The sequence below is a fragment of the Agelaius tricolor genome, unplaced genomic scaffold, assembly GCF_023055355.1.
Source record: "Agelaius tricolor isolate 1412-34295 unplaced genomic scaffold, bAgeTri1.0.p SCAF_12, whole genome shotgun sequence".
Classification (NCBI taxonomy): Eukaryota; Metazoa; Chordata; class Aves; order Passeriformes; family Icteridae; genus Agelaius; species Agelaius tricolor.
This window is the reverse complement of record NW_027269272.1, coordinates 16,663,793-16,687,890: the sequence shown is the minus strand read 5'-3', so window position 1 is coordinate 16,687,890 and position 24,098 is coordinate 16,663,793. Positions and strand designations below refer to the sequence as shown.

The window sequence follows — 24,098 nt, the reverse complement described above, 5'->3', positions numbered from 1 at the left end:
CCAGAATCAGAGATCAGCTTTATGGATTAATTTGCAAAGAATTGTCAAAATGCTCACCTAAGAAATGCAGACAAGCTATCCAGGATAGTGCATCTTGTAGAGTGGAAGAGAATGCCACAAGAGAAGAAATATTAAATACATAGATTTATTATGTTTTTTCTTATAAATATTTCATTAATTTCATAGAAATAAAAATAAAAGTAACAGAACCCTTTCGAGACAAAAGTTGAGTTTGCCTTAGAAGCAATGGCTATTGGCAATATACTTTTAGGACAAAACCAGCACTATATAAAAAACAAAGGGCCATTTAAATAAAGGACATAATAATAAAAATAATAATATTAATAATGTGTTTAAAGCTATATAAATATCCACAAGGAAGAGGGAATGTTGTAGTGTGTAGGACGTGCTTCGTAGAGCAGTTAACTGTGTTATGTACTAAAGGAAGAATATGATGTTTTTGTATTTAAAAATAAAATACTCCAAAGCATTCTCCCCAACGTCCATCCTTCTGTGCAATGTTTGTCACCTTCAGTAGTAGAAGCAGCCAAATGCAGCCACCACACAAAACAGACTGTCCTAGGGAAAAGAGAGAAAGGCTCTGTGTTAGTCAAGGCAAGCTTTTTTTATTCTAGTGGAACAGGCAAACATCAGGGAACATTTAGACCAGATCATAACTGTATGGTAATATATAGCAATTTTCTGTCCTTTATTTAAGTTTCTTATTCACCTCACTTGTGGTGTAACCCAGGTGAGTGCATCTGAATGCCAGAAGCACCTCAATTTCATCCATCCACACACACACACACAGGTATCTAGGTGTCAGTTTAAAATAAAATAATAATAAAGTAAAACCTTGACTTTGGCTCAGTCCTGGATTTCAGCCATGCTCCATGACTGCAGTTCAGCAAAGTATGTAAGAAAAGACTTTGTCTCTTGTGCTTTCTCTCCTCACCAGTAAATGGTGTGACTACAATGACTTTTGTACTGTACTGTGTCACCTACTCAGGGGAGAACTTTTACTATGTTGGCTGTTATAGTTAAGTATGTTTTGTCAACAAGGATGTAAAACAGGCTGTTTCAATAATCTTGATTCCTTCCTTCTAGCAGTTGTTTCTTTTCTGCTCCATATTTAAGGTCACTCTGCCTCTCATACAAAAGCAAGTAGCCTTGCACTTCCCATGAGAATTCAGCCCATACTTACGTTCATGAACACGTCGTGAGCACAGCTGTCAGTGTCAGCGTCCCAGAAACATCGTGCAGCCATGCTAGACAAAGGAGCCAGACAGGGACATTACCCAGAGTTCATGTGTAATGACCTAAGTGATCACAGATACTTCCCTTGAAAACAAAACTGAGCTTGCTTTAAAGGTAATGGCATTGGGAAGTATGCTCCTGAATCCCAAGCCTAGTTTTCTACTGCTGAATTCTACCACATGCTGTAATCCCCTCTGTATGTGCTCCACTTTCAAACTCATCAGCTCTCAACCCTGCCACCTTCCCTGTGCAGCAGGGCTAGAGATCTCATTGCTGTGGTGCTTAAGAATCTTTGACTTCTGGCCTATGGATATCAGGGGCTAATTTAGCTTATTTGTTCTTGTCCTTCACCTCCTGCACCCTCATGGCACATACTCCCAAGTTATTTATAGGGAGTTATCGTATTCCTTGGCAGATACCATGAGACCACGACCTCTTCAAGTCTTTTCGTATCTATACTCTCTGCTCCCTGACTATCCTGATGGACTTCTACACCCAAGCCCTATCCTGAGCACAAACAACCAGACCATAACAGGATATTGCATGGGAGATCTTGCTGCTGCCTTGTCTAAAGGCATTGACATTCCCTTTTCTCTGCTGCAAGGCTCCCACTCCCTGCCTGCCCCAGTGAGCCTCAGCTGACAGGATTCCTTTTGGGACACAGTCCCATCATGTATGAATGACTGTACTAAGGTGTATTTTGCATTAAGGATGTCAGTGATTGTGTTTCAATATTGCCTCTTGTCTGTTGCAAACTGGAAAATTTCAACTGCTCTGTCAGCCTGTGTGGCTGGACTTCAAATTTCTGATCAGACCACCTGAACACTGAACTGTTCACCCTGGCACAGTGCTTGTGGAGCAGCCTGCCTGCAGACAGACATTCCTGACAAAAGCCTGAGCAGCAGGTACAGGTACTCCTCTCTGACCTCCAGAACAGGGAGGCAGCAGATCTGATTACAGCTCTGCTGCACTTATCTTCTGCTGGAGTACCAGGCACAATAATAAAGATAAGCCCAGCATATAAAGCATATAAGCCTGTGAGCTGCTTCCTTTTGTCTTCTCCCTACCCACGAGTAATGGAAAGCTACAGCCCACTATTGCAGCCAAGAGGAATTCTTTCATCTGACTGCAGGCATCTGGAGCTGACTTCAAGTGCTCAGCACCCACATGGGAATCTAGGCTTGGTTCCCATGGCAGTATTGCAGTGGGATTATAGAAATTGAAACTTCTGAAAAATGTAAATGAAGTGCTTATGGAAGCTTTCTGGCTGTAGACAGAAGTGAGTTACCATGGCTTTTGTGCTCTAGCAGGGCCTTAGGAATGGATGAGGGGTGTACCCTAATTCATCATGAATACAACACAAAATGCTTCTACCACACTCCTCAAAAATGATTTTCAGCATTTCAGCTTGCTAAGAACCACTATAGAGCCAATTATCACTGGCTAATTCAACCAATCACAACCTAAGCACTCAAGTTGCCACTAAAAGGGAAAAGAAAGTGATTTACACTTCATCATCTGCAGACAGATCTTTGTAGCAAGGGAAGTTGGAAGCAGCTTCCAAAGGAAAAAACTACACCTAAACCCAGAAAACATGCTAGAAATACAAATAGAAGATGCAAAACTTACTTCACTCCTTCTCCTCTCTGCTCTCCAATGACAACCTGCACCACCATCTTGTACCTGTCAAATCCCTCCTCTGGAAAGAGAAAAAAATAATAGTGAGAGCAATAACTTTTTAAAAATATGAGCCCAAGACACGACCCTGAAAGCTAAAGATTTCTGGCTACAAAGCAAGTGGCTGTACAAGCCTATGCAAGTACCCAAGTGGACAGACTGCCTTGCAAAGCTCCATTTTCCCAGTATGGAGTACCATGGTTTTGCTGGAGTTGAAGAGTGAACAGAGTAGTTGGCATCCATCAGGAGATGCATCTTAAGGCACTGGACACCCCTGAGCAGATGCACTGTGGGTCAGCATTCTTCTTTGACAACTTTCAAGAACTGGCCACATGGAAAAGACACAAACAAGGCTGCTGGTGGACAAAATGCAATTTGAAAAAAAACTGTCTTATTTTAAAATTGTTTGATGCAAAGGTATTGTGAAATTCTTCTGCCACACAGGTGTTTCCTTTGCTTCTGAGTGGTATAAAAGGCCACATAATAGCTGTGTTATTTTTGTGTCTTCAGAGATATGCTATTGTTTCACAACAGTAAAAAGTAAAAAGTACCTCTGGGGCACAGGCCAGATCTAATCAGGCCATGGCAATGTTCCAGAAGCCAAATCAGAACAAGCATGTTTGAAATCAAATATAGATCCCAATGCCTGTCTTCAACAAAGCAGTGTCCCGGGACGACTCCAGCACCCTGTTTCCACTGGAGGACTGAACACAGCAGGCTGGCTCTGCTAACATCCAACACGTCAATGCTTATCAGAGATGCCAGCTGATAAGAGTGGCCACCCCGGGCCAGCCTAGCTTCAGGCTGCTGCCACTGTGGTTACACATTACTGAAGCCAAGCCCTGTGTAGAGGAGCTCAGCGTGAACACGTGCAGGGACTACAGCCGCTGCTGCTGGCTTTGAAGCAGATGTGTGATTCTGGGAGAAGCACAAATGCACGGCTCCTGCCGAGGCTGACCGCGCGGCTGTGCCACCACGGCAGGCCAGCCCAGCAGGTGGAGCACCAGCGTGTCCCCAGGAAGAACGGGGAGAAAATGTCCGTGGCAGCACACACATCCACATACTTATTCCAGCACAAAACTCAGGAAACACCTGCTGGTGCCTGCACTTTTCTTCTTGAACTCGAAAATGCTGGAGGGCATCCTGTGCAGCAGCACAACCTTTTTCCAGAGCTGTGAGGCTGTAGTCACACCCCTCCTGGGCTGACTGCTCCTCTCTCCCTGTTCCCTGTGCCCCCTGAGCCTTGTTCTGATCTCCACTGCTATTCCAGCTCTGATCTAACTCACAGCAGGACAAGAGCAGGAATGGTTCTGTTTATGGAATCAAAAAGCAATGAAACATCACTTCTTTCTTCTCTCTAATGCAGCTGCTTTCCCCCTGCAGACCCTCCAAGTTTGACATCACACACCTGCCAAGTTATACGAAAACAAATCTTGTCTGCTTGAATTACATCTCCAGTTCTGCAGGCAAGGAATGTACATATATAGGGCAGACTGCTTCATACCAGCAGACACGAGTCAGTCAAGAGGGAAGGAATACATTTCAAGAATAAAGGAAGAAAGAGGGGTCACGTCAAAAGGGAGAGGACATGGCAAGAAAAGAAATTACATCCCCAGCAGACCTCCTTACCTTTCAGTCTGTCTTTTATTGTGTCTGATAAAGACTTTGTAAGCTCAGGCATTTCTTCTGGTTTGTACTGTACATCGGTCAGCTTCTCCTTCAGTATCGCACGGATGCATTCTTTTACTGTGGAGGACTTAAATCTACCATGGCAAAAAAAAAAAAAAAAAGTAATAAAAAAAAAAAAAAGTGGAAAACTTCGCACACAATGTGTAGAAACACACGCAATGCCACTCCTGGGAAAATATAGCTTTCATGTATTAGAGAAAAATGATAGATGGAAAAAAAGCTCCACTAAAATGGAGATATTGCCAAAAGCCAAACACCTATCAACAGGGGTGAAACCAGCCGCACTGGAAGTTGCCCCTCCAGCAGCACCCCCTACTCGAGTGGGTGCAAAGCTGGTGTGGGAGCCCGGTGCCCGCCAAGCCCTCGGTGCTCCCCATTCCCCACACCCGCTCTACCTCACGCCCAGGGACGCCCTCCCGCCATTCCCACCGCAGCTCCACATTCCCACCGGGGCCCACCCGCCCCAATCCAAAGCTCCCCATCGTGCTGGCCCCTCTTTCCCCGGCGGCCTCACCGGTGCTGGAGGCTGGGCCGCAGGCTGTACGTGTTCTCGGCCCTCTCGGCCCCCTCGTCCGGGCCCAGCTCGCCCATGGCCCCGCAGGCCCCGGCGTTGGTTACCGGGACAACCGCGGCGCTTCCGCCGCCGCTTCCGCCGCGCGGCGCCGCCCGGGCACGGCTGCCTGGGCTTGGAGTGTGTCCCTGCAGCCTGGGGTGACATTTTGTACTGGAAAAGAAAAAAATAAAAATAAAAATAAAAATAAAAATAAAAATAAAAATAGAAAAAGAAAAAAGAAAAAGAAAAAGAAAAAGAAAAAGAAAAAGAGAAAGAGAAAAAAAGAAAAAAAGAAGAAAGAAAAAAGATATAAAGAAAAAGAAGAAAAAGAAAAAGAAGAGAAAGAAAGAAAGAAAGAGAAAGAAAGAAAGAAAAGAAAAAGAAAGAAAGAAAGAGAAAGAAAAGAAAAGTTTTTTTTTTTTTGCAATAAGACTTGTTAAATTAAGTAGTTGGTAAATAAGTGTTAAATAATTGCAGGCTATTTTATTAACTGTAATAATTGTAAAATTTTGCAATGGCTTGTAGAAGATGCTGAGGTGCTGGAGCAAGTCTAGAGAAGGGCAGTGGAGCTGGGGAAGGTCTGGAGCACATATCTTGTGAGGAGCAGCTAAGGGAGCTGGGGGTGTTTAGTCTGGAGAAGAGGAGGCTCAGGAGGGACCTTATCCCTCCCTACAATTCCCTGAAAGGAGGGTGCAGCCAGGCGAGGGTCAGCCCCTTCTCCCAAACAACCAGCAACGGGATGAGATGGCACAGCTGTTCCAGGGGAGGTTTAGGTTGGACATTAGGAGGAATTTCTTCATCATAGAAAGGGTGATTAATATGGGAATGGACTGCCTAGGAAGGTGGTGGAGTCACTGTCCCTGGAGGTGTTTAAGGAAAGACTGGATGTGGCACTTGATGCCATGCTGTAGTTGTCATGGTGGTGTTGAGTCATAGGTTGGAGTGACGATCTCAGAGGTCTTCCCCAGCCTGATTCATTCTGTGATTCTGTAAGTAAAGGGTTTGAAGAGGTTGCTGCCTGGGCTGTGGCTGGAGGTATGATGGGGAGAGAGTGGGGTAAGACAGCCTGGCCTCACTGGGTGCTTCCCTGGTGCCCCCCTTCTGCCCCAAGCCAGCCAGCAGCCACAGCCCTGGCACTCAGCCTTGTCCAGGGCTTGGAGGCTCCCTTCCTACCTCTGTACAACACATCCCAGACATCAGGGAGGAGATCCCAGCCTTGCTTCTTTCCTCCAGCAACTTCTTAAATCCTCCATAAAGGCCTAAAATTCTACCTACATAAAGGCCTACCCCTTGTGCCCTTTTCCCTGCCCATAGCTGGTGTGTGTCACAGGGAAGGCTGCATGTGCTGCAGCCCCTGCTGAGAAGCTGACATTCTGTTTCCTCTGCAGGTTATCTTGAAGCAGTGATCTTTGCGATTGATTGTGTTTCCCACGTGCAGCGGATGACACGGCTGAGAAAGGTCCCTGTGTGCCTCACCCAGCTCCGAGTGGAAACAGTGTGAAGGCACAGCCAGTGCTGCTGTGGAGTGATGTTGCTGCCCCAGATGATAGGCTGGAGTGGGCCATGAACTGTGACAGGGCTAGGTGTGCCTGGAGGTGCCCCTCGGGTACAAGAGGTGTGAGGTTGCCCCAGGAGGAAAGGGGTATCACTGCCAGAGTTTTGCTTGGGATGCACAGGCATATCCCAGCTGGTGCCAGATCCTGCCCCAACCTGCTCTGAGCATGGATGGGTTGCTGAGACCCTGAGCAGCAGCAGCTCATAATTTCCCCAGACTTTACCAGCACCTCTTGCTAGAGATGGACCGTCAGAGTCCTTAGTACCACTGGGCTGGGTGTCAGCTCTGCCCGCCAGCAGGAACACTCACTGCCATGCTGGAAGTGACCACTGGTCCCTTGCCATACCCATGTATCACCTTCCCATCACAGTTACCATTGCTCTGCCCAGGCCCTGCAGGTTTCTGCTTGTTAAAGGAACAGTTTTGTGTCTCTGTTCCATCCCTGTACTTACTCACTGCTTACCGCTGCTTACTCACAACCACAGGACGCTGCCTGTCCCCACAGGGTCAGATGTTGCTGCTCATGCAAATCGTTTGCAGAGACCTTCATAATTTCTGATAAGTATCTGAAAGACCTCAAGATTCTGTATTTATTTGCAAACACTATTAACCGTTTCCTCCTCTCACCCCAGCCACTCAGCTGCCTGGGTCAGACCCACAGATGTGAATTCAGTTAAACCGCTGGGGGAAGGATCTTTGGAACATGTGGGCTTCTCTTCCTCAGCATCTTTTTGTGGCAGTTTGTGTTTCCTCTTTCACCTGGGAAGCAATGCTTTCCCTGGACTTCAAGGTCATGCACCTCTGGGCTTCAGTCAGCTCCATCAGAGATGTTTGATCACAGCTTTCTTTTTCATCCAGTTTTTCAGTGCTCCTTAAATACCCCAGCTGCTTTTAAACCATTTTGGGGCTGACTCTCTACCCTTTGAGGTGAGTGCTCAGGTGACAGCTGTGTGCCACAGCAGTGATGGCTGCAGAAGACCAGGTCCTTCTCCGGGTCTCAGATCGAACTCACCAGCTTCTGGCTGGAGAAAAACAATGACATTTGTGCTCCAATGAACTGGTGTGGCATGTGCTTGCTGAAGTTGCTGTTTCTTAGTTTTAAATAACTGTCTTCTCACTTATTTCTGCTTGTCCTTACTTTTTAGACTTCATTTTCATCTTTTGGTGGACAAATAGAAAAGGACTGTCCTATGCAATTTGCCATGCTCCAACTCACAGAAAGAATTTATATTTTTTTAAGCACCAAAGGACCTTTTTATGACCTTGTCAGCAAACTCCAAGATGTACCATCTACCCCATTGGGCTGGGGCAGATTTACAAGCACAAGAAGGGAGCTGCATCATGGTTGGAGCCAGGCTGTTTTCCTTCATGCTGGAGAACTTGGTGGAGGAGCCAGGGTGAGCTGTGCTGGTCTGGCAGGCTGCAAGCAGGGTTCAAAGCCTGCCTGAAGCCCCAGGGCTGCTGTGGGGCTGGGGCCGTGCTCCTCTGCAATGCTGACACCTGAGCTGCAATGCTGACACACTTCACGTGCCTCCACAGCAGCTTCCTAGCAGCTTGATCTTTTCTTTTCTTTTATTCTTTTCATCACCATGGGTTTTTGTTTCAGAGAAAATGGCATCTTGCCATTGTTAGTTTCTCATGGACACAGCAGCCTCCCCGCCCTGGGTACCAGTTTATACCTATTGCAAGTGTGCATTGGAAAGTTTGAGCAATTTGTGCTATGATTCTAATCAGCCCTCCACTGCTGCCACATGGGGTGGGGAGGATGAGCCAGTTTTTCCTGCCTATCCCCCTGGCTTGCTAAGTTGTGATGTTGGTAGTGATACCCATCACATCTTCCACTTCTAGAAACCAAAACATGTGGCAAGTGCCAAACAAGCCTCCCCACACCTGGCTCAAGTGCCTGGTGTCATCATTTGGGGACATAAAGCCTCAAGGTGGAAAAACGTCCTTGCTGTCAGTTTCCTTATTTTCTGGAGTTCACTTCAGTTTAGTTTAGTTTAGTCAGGGTTTTTTTAGTGGGAATCTAGGAAATTATGAAGGAAGAGGTGATGTCCAAGTCAAAACCCACGTGCACCACTGTACATGATGGAGAGCTCTTCCTTTTGCCACCCATCCAGGAAGCATGGTGGCCTCTGGCCAGGTGGGGTAGAGAGGTGACAAGGTGGTCACAGCACCCAGTCTGGCTCTGTAGCTCAAGTAGTACCAGCAGCTCATGAGAAAGGAGTGATGCTGCAAATGTCAGGAAGAGACTGGAAAAGAGGACCAAGACAGGCTGGACTGAGCCACCCTCCCAGGGTGAGCCCTGTCTGCCCCAGCTCAGAACCCCCTCCTTGGCCATCCCAGTTTGGCCATCCTTGTGGTATGGTGTTTTTGGCTGAACCTGATGGTCCTAGAGGTCTTTTCCAATTTTAATGATTCTATGATTTCATGATTCTATGAAATTAGGGGTGGCTGCCCCAGACCACTTGCCTGCCAGGGACATATTTGAAAGTGATAGGTGAGCAAGCCCCAGCCCCCACAGCTTGTTTGTGGAAGCTTGGAAAAATAATGAAGTCATCATTAGAAACACATCCTTCTTATTAATTTTCAGTTACTAATTTTCCCCTCGCACTTTCCAAAATTGCGGGGCACCGAGGCTGTGTTTTAGAGAAATGGAAGAGCGTGCTTTCACCACTGGTTACTTCCTTTGCCAGTGTTAGTGTGGTGAGAGGGGAGCATGGATGGCAAAAAAATTACAGAAGTCTTCTGCCTCAATAATAGCACCCTGGCCCTGGGCACCTACCCTTGCTCTCTTCAAATCTGAGAAGAAAAACACCTAAGGTGGCAAAACTCGTCCTCCTCCCCCTCCTCATCTCCCATCTATCCCATCCTGGTGGGAGCAGTTACAATAGGTGTCCCATGGCTTCTCAGACCCTGTCCACCCAGTGCCACATGTCCCACAACCCCACTGCCTTGGGCACCCAGTGGGAGCACCTGTGGATGCCTGGGAACCCAAGATGACTTTTACTTATGGGCCAGGCTCAGAGCTGAGGACATGTCCCTTGTGGTCCCTGCCTCTTCCATCCCTGGAAGCTTTCCCCAAAAAGGGTGCAGGCTCAGAACAGCTGTTGTACTAAGCTGTCCCCACTGCTTGGCAGCTGGGTACCTGCATGGGCACATGCCAGGAGCGTGCAGGGAGGGGAAGGGGCCAGGTCTGGCTCAGCTGATCCTTGCTTCTGTGGGGAGGAAGCTGGGGGCGGGAGGCAGCCCGGGTTTCCCTCTGGGGCAGAGATGGGTACGTTTCATTTCCACCCAGCCCTCGCTGTGTACGACAGAGAACAAACTGCCGCTGTGGGGAAGGAAGCACGGAGAGAGCCGGGAGCGGCACAGCGCACACGGCACAGCACCTCCCTCCTGCCTGGGCAGGGGACACAGCAGCTCCACATGGCTCCAGGGGCCTCAAAGAAGTCGTGGAGCAGTGTGGAGGTGGCCCTGGTTGACCTCTGTGCCATCCTGCTCTGCTGTGGGCCGATGCTGACCTGCTGCCGCCGGGGTAGGTACAGGAGTGTGGCGGGCTCACTGGCATGGCCATGTCGTTTGATGCTGGTGGAAAATGTCTAAGGGCTGAGAGCTTTGTAGTTAAAAATTAGCTCTGGCATCAAGAAGGCAGAAACCTCAAAGCTTTTCGGTATGTGCAGCTGAAGCAAAGAACTTGGGGATTCTTGGGGCAGAAATGGGATTAAAGGATGGAGAAGAGGACAGGACACCAGACTGTATTGTGACACAGTGACAGTGGTTGGAGCTTGGTGTTGAGCTTATGGATTTGCCAGTGGGGTGTGGGGTTTTCTTTCTAGCTCTTGTGGCTTCAGTCTGTGCCCTTGGGCTGCAACTCCTGGTTTGGACTTGATCCTGAGGGATCCAGGGTCCTTGCTCTGGGTGAACTTTGTGGGAGAAGGAGAGGTTGAAGGGAAGGTGTGAGTCTGGGCAGGGTGAGTGAGAGCTCTGATGAAGCTGTGTCTCCCTTTCCTTCCAGCCCGCTGTTTCTTTGGTGGATTAATGTATTTTTTGCCTAGAGGGTGGGCAGAGGGCTGGGTGTCCCTTGGAGCAGATGTTACCTCTGGAGCTGGGAAGATACAGGAAAACGTGTAAACCCAACATCTACTTTCAGAAGTCTGAACGCTTCATTCATTGTTGGCAGCGGCACTAGTAGGAAATAAAGCCCTGAACCTGCCAAATATTTCCTGTTAAACACAAGAAATCCAAAACATGGCAGAAATCCCATCTCTTGGTGTGGACACTGCCACAGCCAGTGCCACCGGTGGGAATTGGGGCACTTCTCTCCTTCCCTCCTCCTGTTTGGTCTCAACCCTCATTTCTCAACCCAGTTTTCCATCTGATCTTGTATTTATTCACAGAATTTCCAGGTTCCTTTTCTGGTTGGTGATGCTGAGGTTATGGTCCTAATGGCCTCAGGGCAGAGTTGGGGGACGGGAGGGACTTTCTGACTGTGTGCAAGCCCTGGGGCTGCTTTCAGTGGTGAATTCTGAAAGGGGAAGGCAAATTTCCTTTGACACACTATTCAAAGCCATAGTGGTTTGAATAGCTTGGTTGGGTGACCGTTGTGAAAAAGGCTTCTTCCCACTTCTCATTTTCTGAACAGAAATAATTACAGCAGCTGTTCTGCTGTGTGGGGCTGGCTGAAGCAGGACACTGTGTGCCTGGCCCGCGTTCACAGCATTCCCACCACGCAGGATGGATGAACCCACCGGAATAGTGGACAGGGAAATGAGGTGAAGCAGCAGGGCTGGTGCTAAAGCAGAGGAGCCTGTGGCAGTGGCTGGCTGGATTCTGTGTTGGGAACAGCCTGGCAAGCCCAGCTGGAGCCCTGGGACCTGGCTGCCCATGCACACATAGGGAGAGGACAAGCCCCTGGAAAGGGATGGCACTTTAAGCTCCAGGTTGTTCTTCCTTGTCAGGTGGTCTCAGGCTGGAGATGACAAATACTGTGCCATGGGCAGCCCCTGCCTGCTCTGAGCTCCCAGCATTGTGTAGTGGAGAGGGCCAGAGCATCCCAGCAGGCAGCCAGGCATGTGATGGGCTGCACCACAGGACACCACTGCCCCAGCCTGGGACTCTGTCCTTCTGCTCACTTTCAGAGTCAACCTCAGCTGGAGAGATGATGACTCAGACATGAGCATACAGCATATATTTAAAAATAATACAACCCCCAAAGTCTATTTTCCCTGGTACAGGTGTTCAGTTCTAATTTTAGGTAGCCCAGAGCACAATTTGGTCTGCTGAAACTGTTTCACAGTACAGTTGCTACCTCTGAGAGTCCCTCTCCAGCCAGCAGGCATACATTTGGAATGGCAGAGACATGGAGTGATGTACCTGCCTGTGTCCCAGAGTGATGATGTGCACTGGGCTTGCATCCCTGGCTCCCACACAGGGTATGGCTGTTTCTGAGACCTGTGCCTGCTGTAACCATGACTGCTCCTTGTATCCTCTCTCCCAAACAGTGACCATCTCCCCAGCAGTGTTAACTCTCTCTGAAGGTGACAAAGCCACTTTCTTCTGCAATATCTCCATGGAGAATGACTCTGGTTCAGAGTACAGCCTCAATTGGTACAAGGAGACCAACCACAGCCAAGCCCAGAAAACTGCTGAGATCAGCCGATACAAGCCCATGACAGAGACAGAGAAGTACCGACTCATCAACCACACTCCTGTCTTTAAGATTGAGATCCTGAACCTCCACCAGAATGACTCAGGCTCCTACTTCTGTGGACTGATCACCTTCTATGAGCCTGATAAAGTGATGGAGAGCAAGAGGGCCCAGCTGATAGTCACAGGTCAGCCTGGGGGCTGAGCTGATGGGGATGGGTCCCAAGCCTGTTGTAGCACCAGTGGTTAAGGCAGGCAGTAATCTGCTGGCAGAGGACCTGACATGGGTCAGGAGAGCACAGCCCTGCCCTGTCCTGTCTCCTTTGCACCCTGGAGGACAAATGGAACTATGGCAGCCTACCTGGCACTGAGCCCTTTCTGAGGACAGCCTCATGTCCCCTCCTGCCTTTCGCAAGGACTGTAGAGGCCATGTTACACACCTGACCTGCTGTTTTGTCCCCCCTTTTTTGAATGCCTATTGCAGCAGCCCCCCAGGTGAACGCTACTGATGAGCCGGAGATGGAGGAAGGCAACCCCTCAGAGCACATCAAGGCCGTGCTCCTGGGCATCCTCCTGCTGGCTGGAGTGGTTGTGCTGCTGATCTTTGGCTACCTCACCTTCACATACAGGAGAGGAGGTATGATTCCCCTGGAGGCCACGCAAACCCAGTTTGGAACCTGGGGTCAGCCAGATGTCTGCAGCTGCCTGGGGTACATGGACTGGTTCAATGTGCTAAACTCAGCTGTGGCATGCCCCTGTGGGACAGATATCACCATGCTGGGAGGAGAGGGGTGCTTTGAGCCCTGTTTGCCCTTTGTAGAGCCCCCGGACCATGTGCAGTGGCTCTACATCACTCGTTAATGTTGTGCCTTAATGGTGCACTCGAATCCCTCCCATGCACCTTGCCCAGGTACCTTTGGAGCACCTCACCCTGCTGCAGCACAGGGCATCATCTCAGAAATGCCACAGGCACCCAAGGACTCACAGAGAGTTCTGCTGCACTCCACTAATCCCAAATCAAACCCTAGACTGTGGGCTGATGTCTCACTTGTCCTCGTAATGCTCAGGGTGTTAGGCCCTGTGGACAAGGAGGATGTGTGGTGAAAAGATTGTGGTGTCCAGTGCTCTTGGGTGGGGCTGGGCCAGCTTACACGGCACACAAACCCATTCTAATCAAGTGTGTTACTTTGCAGATGTGCAGAAACCACCGAGTGAAAACATGCCAGTGGTGAGTTTTCCGCCTCTGTCACCCTGCTGTGCTGCAGGAGAGCACTATGGCATCACTGGGGCAAGGAGGGTGCTGGGCCTTCCTTTACCAGCTCTTCACAAGCATCTCACTTCTGTCTTCTCTGCTGCTGCTTGATCTTTTCTGCGCAGCTACAATTGCTTTTCTGCACCTGGAGCAGCACAGCCCCATCACAAAATCAAAATAAAACTACCCAAGATAGGATGTGACTCTCTAATCCAATTCTTCTTCAAAGCAGGCTTCTCTTTGACAGTGGATTGTGTTACTGTAGAGAATGGGAGGATGTTTCCCTCCAATATATCAAGCTAAAATTTATTTTGCTGCAGCTGGTGCCTGTTTTCCTCTCTCTTTAGCCAGGCACCTCTAGGAGGGATCTGTTTCCATCTTCTCTCCCAAACCCATTCATTAGGTGGCTGAAGGGAGTGAGTAGTTCTGCCCCAGGTCTGTGCATCTTTCTGCTGTGTATCACTCTCACTCTCTCATGATGCTTCAGAGCTGATTTTGGCACTTGCTGTAAGAATGGGCTTGTGCTGGGGATGGTGGGTACCTCTGGAGGCTGCACCACCACGATGAGGTTACCTTGCAGAAGGAAGAGAAGCCCCCCGAGGTGTTCGTATCCACAGTGGACTATGGTGTGCTGGAGTTTCAGCGGGACCAGCACAGCCCGGTGCCCCCCATGACTCAGCCAGTTGAGCAGACTGAATATGCCACCATCATCTTCCCTGAGGAGAAACCTGTCACACCAGAGCGCGGCAAGAAACGCCGGGAGGAGAGGACACGACAGCTGCCATCACAGCCCTGCTGAGGGTCAGGGTCCCTCCTCACCAGGGTGTGGGCATGAACAGGCTGCCCCAGCCCCTCACTCTGGGAAAATCCAGCATATCAGGACTAAAGCAACGGAGATGCTGCTGCTGGAGTCAATATTGAACAGTCCTGGCCACAATGTTGTTGTGGCCATGGGGTGGGTACCAGAGGATCAGGAAGGTCCCTGCTGTGCTCCATGTGCTGCCTCTTCACTCAGGGCAGGCAGAATGGGCTGGGGCAGAGCAGTGACGCCAACAGGTCTGTCCCAAAGGTGACTTACAGTATTCTACCTCTACCCAGTGCTCTCTGGAGTAGCCATGCTGCTTCCCTGCCCTAGGTCTGAGCCAACTATCAAAGCATGACTGTTGAAGAAAGTGCTGGAGATCAGAACTGGAGTGAATCCTGTGAGGTGCTGCTCACAGGAGCCCAAGGCTTCTTGCAAGCTTCTTGCTCGGAGCAGAGGCTGCCCTATGTACTGCTATTCAGAAATCCCTGGGAAGCAGGCAGCTGGTCTTCTGCCTGTCTCCAGGCATTTTCCTCCTCTACATGAGGGGTAATCTACCCCTGTGTCCCTCCCTCCCCAGGTGGGAGTCAGATATGGCCATGGGGGTGAATAAAGAGTTTTGCGTCCAGGAGTTTGTTAACTCGTGATGGCAAGTGCGTGGGCAGGCAAATAACGACTCTTGCAGTGCAGGGCAGAGCTGGGAGGTGGCAGCATCTGTTGTGGTTCCTGGGCCTCTCTGCGACACATGCAAGCTGCTCTTCCACAAAGCTGCTCTTAAGAATTTAGAGAGGTCAATGCTCGTTTTCTCCTTGCCCCTGTCTGAGCTGGTCACCCAGGCATGGCTGCAAGCCAACATTCTTCCTTAATCAGGCTTGTCTTGGGGCACTCACCCACTCCATGGGGATGAGCATCCCTGCTGTGCCAGGGGTCTGGCTGCCATTAGCCAGGGCAAAGCTCATACCGTGGTGCTCAGTGCAGCTTTTTTGGCTTCAAACTTCCACTTTCTCTCTTGAAAGAGATGCACTATGTGCCAGAAACCAGAGCGGAAAGAAGTGACAGCTGCTTGAGAGAGGAGAAACCCCAGTAAGGAGTGGCTTTGGAGGCAGCAGAGGCTTGCCAGGACAGTGTGAAACTCAGTGAAAACTGAGAAGAGTCACTTGCATCTTACACTTTGGCAGCACTGTCAGCAGGTTTCTTCCTCCCTTACCCCCCAGTAAAACCAGCACAGCCTTGTGGGAGCCAACCTGGGCACTGGGGGAAGGGGTGAGGCAAGCCAGGCACCATATCTTGTACTCTGTGGGGACTGGAAAGTCCATGAGAAACTTCCAGAGGGGACTAGATGGGATAAATATCCATTTGGGATAGCTTTCACCTTTCTTCAGGGTAGGACAGTGGACAGGGTGTCCCCTTTGGTCCCCAGTGCTGCTGAAGGCTCCCAGTAGCTTCCACAGGCAGTGCTGTAACTGCCCATAGCTCACACAACTCGTGGCAGTTCATGGTTCAGCCCATTGGGGATGTTTGCCAGCAGCCCTGCTCCTTGCCCCAGCAGCTCTGACAGAGACCTGCTGTGGCCAGCAAACGAGGCAGGAGGCAGCTGCAGTGGGAAAGTGGGAGCTCAGTCAGCACTTCTGCGTTTTGCTTTCCCGTCAGACACGACACTGACATAGCTCAGAGGGTGGACCCTGCTTCATATTTTCCATCCTACCTCTCAGGCAGCAGAGATGCCAGATCTTCAGCACTTCCTGCACTCCCTGGCTGCAGCTATGACTCCTCCAGGTGCAGCTGGGGCTGAGTCCTTTTCTCTCTGGTTGGATGGTGGTCTGCAGCCGACCAGAGGCTCCCAAGCCATCCAGTGGGGTTGGAGGTGCAGCAAAAGCCTCTCCCACTGCCTTTTGGGATGGGAGAGCATCCAGCCTGCCACAGTGCCTGTGCTCCTCCAATCCCCATCAGCGTGGCTACAGTCCTGCCCATTGCAGGGAGGAAGGCTGGAGCCTCAAGATGCATGGGGTGAGTGCTGGGGATGCTCCAGGCTGCCAGACACCATCTCCCATCCCTGCTTGGAGCACAGGATGCCCAGCACTAACAGACATGAGCTATACTCCCCTGCACCTGGCAGGGCACTGGCTGTGCTGCCTGAGCATCCCCAGACCAAGCAGTGCCCTGACATGACTGTCAGGCCCCACACCTCAGTATCCTTCTTGGGAATGGGGAATCAAATGTGCCCACATGTGCAAGCACACACAAATGCTCATGACACAGAGATGTGCAAACAAGTCACCAGACAAATTTGTGTGCACACCCCCAGATTTGCACAACTACTGTACCAAATACCACCCCCCTGCAGACACACATCCCCTCAGGCTCCCATCCCTGAGCCCCCCATCTGCTGTGCTGGGACCCAGGACCAGGCAGGGGGAGGCTGTGTGTGCTGGAGCTGCTGCATTTCCTGTGCAGTCTGGTCTGGCAGTTAAAGCAGCAGCTTCCGACCGCGGGCAGCCCCGAGGAGTGGCTGCCACCACCTCAGTGCCAAAATGCTTTGTCAGCCCTCTGAGACAACACACCTGCTGAGACCTCTGGAGAGCCTCAGCCTGGTCCTACACTAGGGTCTTGATGGGGAATGGCAAGAGCCCTCTGGGAGACCTCAGAGAGCTGGGACTGGTCCCTGTCAGCATCTGCAGGAAGCTGGATGTGTGGCAACATGCTACACCTAAGCAAGCAAAAACCTCCCACATGATGCCTGAGAGCCAGCCTGGCTCCTTATACACCCCAGCCTTGATTAAAGGTGGCTGGAAACAACATGTGAGCAAGCTTCTTTTCAAGAAACCTGAACTCATAAACCATGTCTTGGGAGAACTGTACAGGCAGATGAAGATGGAAAGGAAATCCTCTCCTGCACTTTGCAGCTGTGTCTTTGAGGAGAGCCATGCCATGAAGCAGCAAATGACTGTTCCTGATCACCAGGGCATTGCAGATGTTGAGGGGAGAAGGGGTGGTCAGGCTGTAAGACAGCAGGGTCAGTTTCAAGTGAGCATTGTCCTGGTCACTGGGATGTCTCAGAAGTTTTTGATTAGTAGAAGTTGGACTGGAGGTGATACATCAGATGTGTGGGTTATTTGTCCACTGGGTTCATGAGATGGCTTGTGGGTGGGACTGGTCTGTCAGGAACTGTGGTTTGGGAGCATTGCCATGTCCTTGACTATCTGGGAAAGTGACTGCTGTTCCTGGAAGAGAAAGGCTGGAGGAAGTTGCTGGGTGCTGTGGTTGGTGGTGGGAGGGGTGGGATGCTGTGCAGGCTGCCTGGACCCCTAACCATGGCCAGGCTGCACAGCTCTGGTGTGTCCTGAGGGGTCTGGGTCCAAACCATCTGCTCCATCCTGTCCCACTGAGAGTCTCACCCTACCTGTCACTGAGCTGTTGTAGCTTACAGAGTATCTGTGTTTCCTCCTCCCGCCCTCATTCTGCTTTCTCTAGTTTTGCTTTGAGTTGCCTCCAGAGTTTCTTCTCCTCTCTCTTCTTCCCTTTGGTAGGATGTGATGTTCAACGAGAAGCTGACAGTCCAGATCCTGGTGCATGGGGCTTGGAGAGCCAGGCAGGAGCCCCGTGCCTGCCTGCTCCTGTCCCAAGGCCAAACTCTCTGCCCATGCCACTGGCACAGAGCCTTGTTGGAGGGGGTCGAGTTCACTCCTTATGCCTGGAAGGACCAGTACAGAACAAGGAGCCTAAACCCTTGTGGGGTGATACCTGCCCATATCTTCACATCCATTTGCCCCCTTAAATCTTTCTCCGTTGCTCAACATCCCTCTCCATCCCAGAAGTCCAGGATGATGGGGCAATGTGCCCTCTCTACAGTCCAGCTTGGGCATAGCCCTATTTCCTGAGGAACTGATCCTTCTTTCCTCAAATCCACCCTTAGACAGGTGGACCCTTCTGCTCTAAGGGTTCAGCTGTGCAGACAGTCCAGCATGGAAGGGAACCTGTAGCCACTGCCTGTCCCTAGAGCTGGTGGGTTTCACCATGGCTAGGGGTGACAGCCATTCATTGTCAAATGCATCAAGGTTGGAGGGGGACTGAGGGACAAAGAGCTGTCATGGAGCTGTGTCTCAGGAGGATGTGAATGTCCAATTCACCATCTGCTTCATGGAAGCAGAAAAAAGAGCATCCAAGAAATTCTAGATGAGTCAACCTGCCTCAGTACCCAGAAAACTGCTGGAACAAATTACCACCAAGTATCAAACACTGACAGGGCAGTGCTGAGGCTCAGAACACAGATTTAGCTGGAACTTGTGTCAAACCATCCTCATTTTCTCTTCATTAGGGTGGCAGACTGGGTACCACAGGGAAAGCGGAAGTGATGCTATCTTTGTGCTGCCTTACATGACATTCTCATAAGCAAATGAGGAAATGGGAAATTCTGCCACTGTGGGTGGATGGATTCTCAAGAAGCTCTATCCCATGAGCAGTTATCAATAGCTCGTGCAGCAGACACATCCAACAGAGATTTTCTGGGGAAGCCAGGCTCATATGAAAGCAAGATGCTATTGAAAGAGGGTGTAGGGGCTGTTTGGGTGGGGGGTTAAAAATTGAATTCATCCTCATGACCTGGAAGAAAGAGCAAAAATTTCCTGAAAGAATGACTGATGGAAAATAATTGGGTTTGTTCAGCACAGGAAAAAATGAGGGAAGTCTTCAGAATGGGAAAAAGCCTCAATATGAAGCAAGCAGTGAGAAGTGTTTAGGGTTCTGCCCTGTTGCTTAGATGTCAGTTCATCTGTCCTGTAAACCTTGATGTGCCCATGGACACAGCATCCCCACTGCTGAGGGGATGTTCCTTTCTGCAGTCCTGCATGGGGTCTGGGGTTGAATGCCCCTTTCTGCCCCTTCCAGAGAGTGCTGGCAGGATGGAGCCACCAGGGTATGGGGTGACCCATGCCAAAGGAAGGGATGGATGTCCCAGCAGGAATGGGGCGCATGTGGGCCAAGGAGAGTCCTTATGGGCAATGTGGGCACTTGGTCCCTTGGCTGGAAGAGTGGGGAATGTGGAGTGTGACACATAGTGAGAGATGAAGAGGAGGAGAAAGAACTTTGGGAAACCTTCCTGTGCACACAGAGGCGGCTCACCCAGGGGTGGGAGCTCAAGTCAAAAATAATTTTGTGCTGTGCAAAAACAGCAGGGAAATTACCACTGAGGCTGCACCTCGTGTGCTTCCTTCATGCATCCCACGGAGCAGCCATGGCCAGTGTGCTGGAGTGAAGAGGATTGGCAGGGTCTGACCCTGGCAAGAACTGCCAGCCCAATGAGGTCACACTGTGTGCAGGACAGAGCTTGTCCCCACTCCCTGCTGAGGCCAGGCTGTGGGGAGATCCTGTAGGAACAGTGTTTGTTTCCAGGCAGGTACTGATAAGCAGCAAGGTGCTTGGGCAGAGCCAGGAGGTGTGTGTGAAATGGAACAGGATGTTGAAGCAATTTCGTCTCTGTGGGCTGTTCTAGGAAAGTCCCTTTAGTAGAAGCGAGTCAAAAGCTTTAATAGAGGGACCAGCACTCGGCTGTGTCAGAGATGACTGTGAGGGCTCAGCACACTGTGGGTCATGATTTGAGTTGTGTTGCCATGACGTAACAGTACACTGGTTTCCATCACAGCCAGGTTTTGAAGGCAGGGACCTGTTCCCACACCAGGAACCAGGTATGCCACTGTATCCCCACTGAGCAGTGTGCCAGAGGGGCAGTGTTTTGGCCCCTGGGGTGGGAAGCATGGGGAGTGGTGCCTGTCCTGTGGGGAGAATGCCTTGTGTCAGCAGCCTCGAGGAGGAAGAGCTGGGCTGAAATCACAGATCCTTGTTTGGGTGAATATGAGAGTGTCCCCAGGGGGCTTCTCCTCCTTAAAATAGCTGGAGATGTTTAACACAGGCATGCCCTAGATATAAAGGCAAGGTGTCAAAACCTTTAGGTCTTGCCTGCATTCAACCCCCACAGGGTAAATCTTGGTCAATAACACAGAAGGGGTCAAGTGGAGAGACAGATGCTGCAGGTTGGGGGCTCCATCCTTGTCACTGTGCTGTTGGCTGGGTCCCCATGCCATGCTTGGCCATGGTGCCAGCTGTGAGGCCAACCCTTTCCCTACTTAGCTCCACCTTCTGCATTATGGGATTTGCAGCCCTGAGCCCTGAAGACCCCTCTGTGGCAGGATACATGAAGGGGTTTTCTATAATGATCCTATAGACATGGGAGCCCCAGGGAAAGGAATGATAGGAGGCTGTAAAGATCTGCTGCTTCGTCTCTTCCTCCTCCTGCACCAGCCCTGAGCCAGGGATGTCCCCCAGCTCCTTTCTGTGAACATTGAAAACACTGGTGGGATGATCACTCCTACAAACTGCCCTGTTTGTAGTTCACTGCCCCAGCCCAAGCAGGACCCAATGAACCAATGGCAAGGGTCTTGGCAAGGGGGTGACTCAGGGTCTATCCATAGGTTAGGGCTTTCTTCATAAGCCTCCTGAAGACCTTGTCTTGGCTTCTCTGCTTCCAAGCACTTTCTGTCCTTCCAGTCCTGCTCCAGATGATGGTATCAAGGTGTAATTGAGAGTGGAAGGAAGGAACCTCAGAGAAGGAAAATGTGACAGCTGAAGTTTTGCTCTGCCCTGGGATCTCCTGGGGTCTCCTGCCTCCGCTGTCACAGGAGGGGCAGGGCACGTTGTGAAGGTGTTACAGGGCTCTTGGTACAAAGGACTTGCAGGCTTTTCCCTTCCAGCAGCAAACATCAGAGCCTCCCTGCCAGGCTGTAGTTCCTGGGATTTACCTACATGGACTGCCTGGAGTTAAACCTGCCTTATCAAGATCTTTCTCAAACTCAAGTCCTGTTATCATTTGTCATCTTATCTAACCTGCTTTCCATCCTGCATTGCTCTCCATGGGATTTCCTGGGGGACCTGTGCACCCCGAGATGGGTGAGCTGGGGTGCAAGGGCAGCAGACGGCCCCAGCCCTGCTGTTTATACCTTGCCTGGGTACTCTCAGCTCAGAGCACACCTCATCTCTTTTGGTTTTATGTACTATGCTGTCCTCCCCAACTTTCCACCCTGAAGTTTCATGTTAGGCCTTTTTCTGCTCAAATTGGCTGAAAATAGGTAAAAATAGCCCATGGTTGGTGGCAGCTACTGAGATAGATAAGGTTATCTGGAGCTTTATCAGCTGCTGAGTCCTGCTTTTCGATGGGTTTCACTTTCATTATTCCTAAGCCGGGCAAATCTCTCTTAAATTCCCCCCTCTGCCATGAATGTGATGGGCGTGGGCAACCTGGCAGGGGGTTTTGTTTCCAGTCTTTCTGCCTATGGACAGAGCAGCATTGTGGCTTTCCAAGGTCAGGGGTTCATGTACATATATTGAGGAAACCCACCTTGTCCTTACTTTAGGAGACATTTCACCTGGCCAAGACCTGGTGCAGTGTCAGCAGAGACTGTTGACCCAGAGATTGGGATGGGGTGGTGCTGCTCATGCAGGAGCAAAGGTTCCCCTCTCCAAGCACAAAAGTATTGTACAAGGAGGAATAGTATAAGGAAAAGGCAGTTGCACATGTGCATTCAGAAGCTGCAAGCTTGACTAGCAAGCTTGGTCGCTACCCCTTCCCCAGCTTCAAGTGTGTCATGGTTTGACACTGGCACAATGCCAGTGTCCCCATGAAAATATATTCTCCCCAGTGGCTGCTGTGAGATGTGACCAGAAATAGAGCAAAGCAGGCTCCACATTAGGACTAAAGGAAAAAGCTTTATTAACTTAGAATATGTGAAAAGGAACACACACAGAACTCAAAATGAAAACCTTCCTCCATCCCTCCGTCCTGCAGGGCCTCCGGCCTACACATGGCTTCCCCCCTCCTCACTGCACTCAGCCTGCAGCTGGCCAGGGCAGGCCTGACCTCTGCCACCAACCGAAACCAAGAGAGCTTTCCCGTGCGCGTTCTCTGTTTTCTAACTCCCTGTGCTCTCAGAGGCGTGTCCATGTCCTCAGTGGCCACACCAGGTGCCAATATTCAAATTTGAGCACCCACTGGTTTGGCCACAACTTCCTGAAAAACTCAGTTCCTTATCAACCCAGGACAAAGTGGAACTATGAGTATGTGGCAGGACGTTTTTGCAGTGAAGATTGAAGAAATGCACATAACAGATCAGTGGACACTTCTGGAGGATGATGCCCTGCAGGTGGAGGCCTGCAGGCCTGGCTGGAAGGAGTTTGTGCAGCGCCGTGCTCTTGGGAGGTAGGAGGCTGCTGACAGACCCTGTTGGAGGGGGATCAGGGTTGATGGGTTGCCATGTGGACCTTTTCCTTTTGCAAAATTTGCTTGCAGGAAACAGGTTTTTGAGCAAAAGGGGGAGTTTGGAGGTGGATGAGGCTGTGAAGGGTTTCCTCATTTTTGTTTGAATCTCGGTGGGTTATTGCCAAATTGAAAAACATGATATTTGGAGGGGAGAATAGGTCAGCAAGTCCAAAGGGCAGCTGCTATTTGGCCAGAATTTCTCCATGTCATTGTTAAGATGAAAAGAACTCCTTCAGCAAGTAGGGGGAGTTATACCTCACTAGAACCAAATCTTCTGGGTTTGCACTCAGAGTGTGAGGAGAGGGAGAACCACTGTGTTCTGGGACATGGGGTGATGCCTCAGCAGCCCCTGCACCTGCCGCAGGCTGCAGGGCATTGGGCAGAGGGAGGCTGTGGCTCTGCATTGCTCATGAGAAGCCCCATCCCAAACATTTCCACCCTGGGCATTGCTCAGACACCTTGCCTGAGTGGCAGCAAATGAAGACCTTGGTTGCCAGCCCCCAAGCAGATTGTGCAAGATGATGAGCTGTGGGCTGCACACCTTTTGGCTCCTCAAGATATCTTTGCACCTGCCCTGCACCCTCCACCCACACCTTCCTTCTATTTTGCTTTTTATTGTCTTACCCAGTCTTGGGCTTGATGCTGGCTTTCCGCTGAGCTGTGATGAGCCAGCATGGGTGAGAGGCTGGAGTCCCAAATAGGGACCTGATGCTACCCACCCCAAGAGCCCCTGCTTTTGGCAGTGGGGCCAGGATCCCAAAAGACAGCCTGGCTTCTGAAATATTTAATGCTGGGGCCAGCCCTCAGCTCACATCTGTAGAGCAGTTCCCAGACTGGCATCATGCTGTTAGGGGGAGGACAGTTTCATCTAAAGCTTGCATGAGTGAAGATAGTCCATAGTCTGTGTTAACCCTCATCCCTGCTGACTGTGCTGAAAGCCTCTAGCACAGCATGGGGTGCCTGGGATGAGCTGGTCTCCTCTTTGCCCTGACAGGTTTCAGTGCTCCCAGTGCTTTCATAACTGGTCTTCTGCCAAAGTGCATATCCTGTTCCACATGTACCACTGCCCAGGCTGGGGCACGGTGTGGATGCGAATCTTTCGCCAGAAATGCAGGCGCTGCCCTAACTCCCGGCTGGAGGATCCTCAGTTCAGCCTGGACACTGTGGAGACAATTCTGCACAACCTGGTGATAAAGATCCTCCAGTATTTCTACAAGAAGCCTGTCCAGCCCTCTGACCTCCTGGCAGTCGTGGTGGATACACCAGTGACGGGGCCACACGACTGTGCCCACTGCGAGGCCTGCGAGCTCGGCATTTGCAACAGGTCACAGAGGCCCCCGGCGCTGGATGCCTGGAAGCCCT

At 50.5% G+C, this 24,098-nt stretch overlaps 2 protein-coding genes across 2 annotated transcripts; one reads left to right on the top strand and one right to left on the bottom strand.

Annotated features, from left to right (window-relative positions):
* Positions 1 to 131: 131 nt before the first annotated feature.
* DYNLT2B (dynein light chain Tctex-type 2B) lies at positions 132 to 5,296 on the bottom strand. The gene is made up of 5 exons (XM_071437794.1): positions 5,138 to 5,296; positions 4,564 to 4,697; positions 2,887 to 2,956; positions 1,205 to 1,268; positions 132 to 579 (listed from the first exon to the last, which is right to left on the bottom strand). Exons 1-5 carry the CDS (start codon positions 5,212 to 5,214, stop codon positions 532 to 534), a joined length of 393 nt encoding a protein of 130 aa, XP_071293895.1. The 5' UTR covers positions 5,215 to 5,296; the 3' UTR covers positions 132 to 531.
* A 4,861-nt stretch (positions 5,297 to 10,157) lies between these two features.
* Positions 10,158 to 14,428, top strand: PDCD1 (programmed cell death 1). The gene is made up of 5 exons (XM_071437048.1): positions 10,158 to 10,266; positions 12,233 to 12,565; positions 12,862 to 13,014; positions 13,571 to 13,605; positions 14,210 to 14,428. The coding sequence occupies exons 1-5, from the start codon at positions 10,158 to 10,160 to the stop codon at positions 14,426 to 14,428; spliced, it is 849 nt and encodes a 282-aa protein (XP_071293149.1).
* Positions 14,429 to 24,098: the final 9,670 nt, after the last annotated feature.